Below are 7,479 nucleotides of genomic sequence, written 5' to 3'. Positions count from 1 at the left end.
GTAGTTGCATTAAATTTAACCACTGACAATCTAAAACACTTTTACAGTATCCGATCTAAGTCGTTTATACTCTAACGTTGGTAATCCAAGAGTTCTTAGCCTAATATCACATGACAAGTCATGCAGTCCAACTACCAATTTAGTAGCCCTTCTATAAAAAGCCTCAATGAAATGTTGGTTCCAAACGGAGCTTTTATCTCATATAATATACAAAATACTTCAGGGGTATTGCGAGTAGGCCGAAATGTTATTTTAATAATCCTAACATAGAGTTAGCTATATCAATGATACTAAATGATTGTTAAACTTATTTTTATATATTTTGTTTTTTGTTATCAAAAACGATACCAATGTCTTTTTGATTGTCAACCTCTGTTATAGTTACTGCTTTATCACTCTCAAGAATCATGTACACATTTATGTTGTCATCCCCACAATATGCATTGAATGCATGGCATTTACTAGCATCAAATTTCAGTTGCCAAGACACGGGATTATTTCGTAAGATATCTGAATGTTCTGAGAAATTGTAAAGATTTATATCGTCAGCAAATATTTTAACCCGCGATAGCAATACCCGCGATTGCAATCCATTAACTAAATCATTTACATATTAAAAACAAAATTGGACCCAACACATTACTTTGTGAAACACCACTTGTAACGTCTGAGAGAATGGAGGAGGAACTACTACTTTTTGGTTTCTACTCGTTAAAAAATTAATCCACTTTACATCTAAGACCATGCATTAACTTTTCGCAACAAAGGAAACACAGGTACCAAGTCTAAATATATTGTGGTGATATCAACAACATGAAGGGCGCTCTCTGGGAGAGAGTGTTGTAGAGACAAGGGGAGAAAGAACAATAAAGATGGATGATGGAAATAAACAACGTGTCCGTGTGTCATCCTTGTCAATGTTGTGTGAATGTTGATCGTTGATCCCGGTCCCCAAAAACGCCACAATATTACACTACTGAGCCACCACTATCCAAAATACTTGACCAATGGTAAACAACCTCTAACAATTGTATTGGGATTGACAAACCATGAGAAAAACCTTGCTGAAAATAAGTTATATTATTTCTACCAAGATGTTCCATTGTGTAAGAGTGTGTTGATAATATTTATAAGGGACCCTAAATTGTTCAAAATTTAATTCATCAATGCCATAACTAGATGAATTGAGTCGTTTGTTGCTTTTTCTCTATGAATAAATGAAGTGTAAGAAACACGAATACATAATAAACAATATAAATAACAATGACTATATTTTACACGAGTTATAGATAGTCACTAGCCTTCGGGTAAGCAATTTGTCTTGAGAAACTGTGCTAATTTATGAAAATATTAATGTTTATGTATAGAATTCATGTAATAATTATTGTTTGTTTATTATAGTTATGTGTACTGGTGCTGTGTTTCAAAACGCATGTTATACAATTGAATGCAACAATAATGATTTCGATGATGCGGTGATAAACTGTCAATCAGTAAATGCTGCCCTTGTATCAATTCATTCACTGGAGGAAGACAACTTTGTCAAGCAACTTGTTAAAGATTCTAATTACAATCGTGTATATATAGGCCTCCAGCTAATAGATGAGACTTTATCAACTTACTATTGGAATGATAACAGTTCAGTTGATTATATGTCTAATGCAACCGACTTCGAAACACATCATCTTGAGAGATGCCACATTATTGACAAATCTAGAGGATATGACTGGGAAGAAGATGAATGTTCTAATGACTATTGTGGTATGTGTAAAAAACAAGGTAATTAATAAAACTAAATTATTAAACTCAATATTAAGAAACATTTTAAATGTTATCCGAATGATGTTCTAATGAATACTGTGGTATGTGTAAAACAAAAGGTAATTAATTATTCAAACTAAATTGTTAAAACTCAATATTAAAGAACATTTTAAACGCTATCCGAATGTATTTGCTTAGGCTATTTTATGGTAACATTTTTATCATTTTAATCTTAACAATTTTAAAATTTAACTTGTCTAATTCTTTTAATCTTTTAAAGTTCTTGAATTGAATTTTTACACTTCTTTGCAATGTTTTTTATAGTTCATTTTACCCCTCTTTGTTCGTTTTTCCGGTTTTTATGCTGCTGTTTTTTACTTCGGTGTTTTGTATTCACTTGTTAATGTAAGGACCCCAACGGAAATAAGGTTTCTTTTTTACCTTTCTTGGGTCATCCTTAGTATTATGTCCTTGTCTTCCCTGTTTTTGTTTGCTTTGTATTTTTTGTAAGTAATGGAACTGAATAAAATCAATCAATCAATCAATTATAATTACCAAAGAAAAATATTAAATAATTATAATGATGATGATGATGATGATGATGATGATGATGATGACGATGATGACAACGACAATGGCATGATGATGATGGCACGATGATGATGATAGTAATGATGTTAACGTTGGTAATAGCTAGTAATAATTGGTGATGGCAATTGGATAAGTGGTTGTGTTCACAGGGCGGTGTCGTTTGATATCACGTAGGAACAACGGATCAACAGATGTTAACGTAACATGAATACTAAAATATTACTAACTGATCCTGCATCTATTTGGATCCTTATAAACACACTGAATTATACGGACTGTACTGTCATTTCGAACAGTTATTTACTACTAATCCACAGAACCACATACTAAGTCATCATCATCATCATCCTATAATGTGCATAAATCTCGTATGAGTATACTCGCACAGCGTTGGTGGTCAATTATGTTCACTTGAGAAAATTAACGGATGTGAATATCAGATACCCTGTCCTTAAATGTGTGGATAGATGGTAAATCAACAAATCTTTAAACAATTTATTGAATACATTAAATCTTTCCTTAATTTATTCTTAAGTTACCGCAATGTAAGAAAACACGGTTAAGTCTCGACCTTAAAAAGTTAATGTAATTGCTGCGAAGCAGCCAATTCATATTCTTGACAGCAATTTGACCTCTGAAAGGTCATTGTTTGTCAAAAATCAATCGCCTGAGACAACTGAAAAGCGGAGTTTCCTTCTTTCGTTCTGCCGCGTAAAATCAATTACTTTAGGCGACGTTTGTAGACTAACCTACTCGTACCAACGTCGGCATGTCGCGACGCTGGAGTACATATTCAGCGTTTTTACTATATTTCTAGGTTTCCTATTTCTACGTTTAATCGGCTCATGTCTCAGCCACAATATTTTGAGGACAATATTATTTACGAACCCAGTTAAACTTATTTACTAGCCTATTTCCACGTGCTAATTATTACATTTATGCGACGCTTGTTGTAGACTGGCATAGTGTTTGCGGAAATAAATACCATTTTATACACATGCGCAGATCGATTCGCCAGGAGCGAGTCATCGCCAGCAGCAGCGAGCCATCGCCAGCAATAGAGATGTCACTGCAGCAAAACACTATTGTACTAACGCTGTTCTAATAATATATAGACAATGGGTCGTGCTCATATTATTTGTTATATTTTTATTATTCATTATTTTCACTTGACTCGCATAAATAATTTTGTTCGAAGAACATTTTATGCAGTTGTACTTCACAGCACTTCACTTGCAATTTGCAATTTCTAGTTTAGAGAATGGGCCTGGTTCAGCGACAGGGACCTATTTTTAAAGGGATGGGTACGTTTACACAGATACGTAGAGCAAAAAGAAAAAGCAATAATATGGTTATTTGAAGCACGGACCCACTAATTGGTGGTATGGAATTTTAAAAATTCTTCTACTAAAAGTAAATCCCACAACTCTGTTACCATTAATCATGGTACCCTTATTAATAACTCTTTTGAAATTCAACTTTTTTGTTAAACAGGCTTCTGTGACGCTACGTGTGTTGCACCAGATTCTTGCTTTCCTACACATTCATGACTTTCCATCTAATAGCATAGATGAAATCAAAATGGCCGCGAATAAAATGACCCACGAATAAAATGAGCAATTTGGAATATCTTGGCCGTGTGAGAACATAATTTCCGGTATTATCTTTAAAAATAAATGTATGCTTGGAATGCTGAGAAATAAGGCAAATAACATTAAGATGCTCGCTTAGTATTATTAAACATGATTTGTTATGTTATGTTATTTGCTATGCAGTGGTACTTTATACTTAAGGCTGTGCTTTGTGTAAATAAAACATTATTTGTTATTTTGGCTTTAATTTCCTGGCTTTTTATTTGTTTTTAGGGTGTGACTTAACTTACCCCGATCAATGTTGCAACTAAACCCACTCGAGGGGTAAGATGCATTAACTGCTTTTCCCCCTTCAATCCTCTGTATTTCCTAACTACTGATTATTTTACCATGAAATAACATTTTGGGATTAGATATCAGCCTATTTTTTTAAGGCTCTGCTCGACGCTCAATCTTGATCAGTCTTCTGCCAACAGTAGGGAGCTTTCGATTTGTGCAACAACGCGACGCTAGAACGGAATCACTCATCCGTGACCGTCCCACATGGCGTCCTACGTTCTTTGCATACGTAGATTATTACGCTATACGTCCTACCGTCGTCGTGCAATCGAAAGCTCATTAATGCCTCTACCCGTACTGCCCTCCTTGAAACACATTGATCTATTATACTTATTTGTTGCTTTTTGATTATCATGAATTTGTTTTTGGCTAATGCTAAGTAAGTGTAAAGGTTATTGTTTTCTTGTATAGCAGTTTTCTTTTATTAAATTTCCAAAAACACACATTGAAAAATTTCACCGACCCAGCGGCAACATAACAAATTGATAGACCAGAACGAAGAGACAATAAAAATAACAATTGTTTTAATATTATTAATTATTATTATTATTATACTAATAATAACATCACAAAAACAACAATTAAGCAAAACTTTCAGAAAAATATATATATTTTTAGTATATCGTAACTAGGCACTCTAGCTCCAGCAGGTATAAACGTATCATTTAAATCATTTAGAAACTAGGTTAGGCCTATGTATTTATTTTACTTAATTTAATTATTATTAGGCCTTCTATCATATTATTATATTATCAGATCATGGAGAAAATAAAATATTTTATTTTCTCCATGATCAGATCTATCTTACTTGGCTTTGGCTTGGTTTACCATGCCTTAATTAACTCCACCCAATCTTGCCATTGTTCTTAGGCTTTTCATTACACGTTTTGTATTGTTTCTTTGTTTTATTATAGCCATCCATTGGTTAATCTGCGTTCTGTAATCCCATTGGTTAACCATAAGCCTATGTATTTAATTCTATCTTACCATGTTTTATTTCATAGCTTGATAAAGACTTATAGTCGAAAGTACTCGCTAACTCTGAAAATAAATTTTGTGGCATATATCTGATACCATCTGACTCGTTATTTACTGTATGTATATTTGCCTATACAGCATCACCTTTATTTGATATATATATATATATGTATATACATATTTACGATATTCTATCCAGTATAGTGCTAATAGTTCTGCCTAGTTATTTTTGTTGTTATTATTATTATTAGGCCTATTATTATTATTATTACTCGAAAAATAGCTCATCTGTGTTGGTGTTCGAACGTACATACATAGCATAACACCGAAATATGCACACACACATATGCAGATTTTTGCATGATATACATATAATGATAATTATGTTATTATTAATCAGTCGTGTATCAACGAGAGTAGGGCCCGGAACGAAAAAATGTTGGGGCACCTTGTATATTACCAAAGTATTTTCACTTACTCAGTGACCAGGGTGGGTAGCATACCGTTTAACAATATAATCAACTAATATTTGGCGCAAACATTTGTTAATTGAATATTCGACGGTGATGAGTCAACAATGAATCTCAGATATCAATAAAATATTTTTTAGAAAATCCTAAAAAATCAACTAAAATATTGAATTGTTAATATAAAATGATCCGTTAAGTCCACAAGAGACACAATGCGATATTTTAATGTACGTGTGTATCATGCATAGCCTTATGTTCTCTTTTTTAATCAAACAGATTGCAGACATTATGAAACAAATGACCAGTATATCTATCAATATAACCTACCACGTATACAAAGCTTTGCCTATCCACCATTTGAGTTCTCCGTCAAGGCACAAAATGATGTACACATCGCACTTTCTGCACAAGATACAGACCTCGACCCGTTATACGAAATCGTAATAGGAGGATGGGGCAACACAAAATCCACCATTAGACGATGTAAACTGTGTAAAGGCCTAGTGTATTTTCAGAGTTCTGGGTTTCTTGACCCAAATGACTACCGACGTTTCTGGATCCAGTTTGTTGATGGTAATATTGCAGTGGGATATATCGGAGAGGTCGCTTTTATGACGTATAATGATCCTAACCCCCTTGATGTCAACTACGTGGGTTATAGCACAGGCTGGGGCAGTTGTGGAAGCTTCCAGTTCTGTGGCATAGGTGGGTAAATTGAAAATGTATTGTTTTGATTCTTGTGCACACTGAATCGTCTGATCGTCAGTCAACGAATTTCGTCATCCGCTGATTATCGACGGCAAAGTATATAGGCTGAAATTAGACTACAATTTAATTTTCTGTTTGTACTTCTTAGATTTATAAATTGTTTCCCTCATCTAAACTTGTTTGTTACAATGGGTGTATTCGACTGGTTCATTTTCGTTTAATATTATTCTCATTCGACTAGTTCATAAATAGACTTCGTTGACAACGAAAACTAACGTGCGTTATTCAGCGTTATTCACGTCACCAAAACAAACATTGGTGAGTTTAGAAACAACAGTTTTGTTAATATAATTTAGATTAAATTTCAGAAAATAATAATTATAAAATATACCCAGAGGAAGTCAAAAAATAATTGTAGGCCAACAGAATTCAAAAACTGGATTAAAATATTTTTTTTAAACTAAAAACCCATACTGCCACAAGCTGAAGAAATCTTGATTACATGGCGTATCGCGGTAACTATGCAGCCATTGTGTTTTGTTGACTATTTACACGTTTTCTATTCTTCGTTAAGTACTATTTTACCACTGTGCAGGTGGGCGTGGTTTAACGAAGAACGACCAGTCGAAATTAATTGAAGCCTGGTTCTCACGAGAGCCCTAGTATCCGGATCAGGAGCTAACCGTTAGCGCTAACCGTTAGCACCTGCGTGAGAACGCCCGATCGGTTAGCGCTAACCGTTAGTGGTATCCGGATACGCTAACGGTTAGCAAGCGCTATCGGTTAGCAAGTTGAGGGCGTTTCTATTATCAACCAATCACACATACGCGTTTACAATTTCCAGTTTCTTATTGGCCAGTGATTCTATCATCATATTTTTGGTATCCGGATCGAGATTTTCTCGCATGGACGCACGGCAGCTAACAGATCCTGCTAACCGTTAGCTGCCGTGTGAGAACATAGCCTGAATTAGGTCCATGCATAAATCATCATTTGCGTACAACACGTGCATTTCAATAGCGTGCATAGTTTATATGCTT

The 7,479-nt window shown here is 34.3% G+C and overlaps 1 protein-coding gene across 1 annotated transcript in view; it reads left to right on the top strand.

Moving 5' to 3' along the window:
- Positions 1–1,586: 1,586 nt before the first annotated feature.
- Positions 1,587–7,479, top strand: part of LOC117111531 (adhesion G protein-coupled receptor E3-like) — a 30,518-nt gene continuing 24,625 nt past the window's right edge. The window contains exons 1-2 of the mRNA XM_033254463.1: positions 1,587–1,779; positions 6,008–6,436. Coding sequence (XP_033110354.1) covers positions 1,653–1,779; positions 6,008–6,436 — 556 coding nt within the window. The 5' untranslated portion in view covers positions 1,587–1,652. The remainder of the gene's footprint in view (positions 1,780–6,007; positions 6,437–7,479) is intronic.

Source organism: Anneissia japonica, unplaced genomic scaffold (genome assembly GCF_011630105.1).
Source record: "Anneissia japonica isolate Jap-2015-1 unplaced genomic scaffold, ASM1163010v1 scaffold6030_len697274_cov183, whole genome shotgun sequence".
NCBI classification, from domain to species: domain Eukaryota; kingdom Metazoa; phylum Echinodermata; class Crinoidea; order Comatulida; family Comatulidae; genus Anneissia; species Anneissia japonica.
The sequence above is the reverse complement of the archived record's forward strand: the minus strand, read 5'-3'. Positions and strand labels throughout refer to the sequence as shown.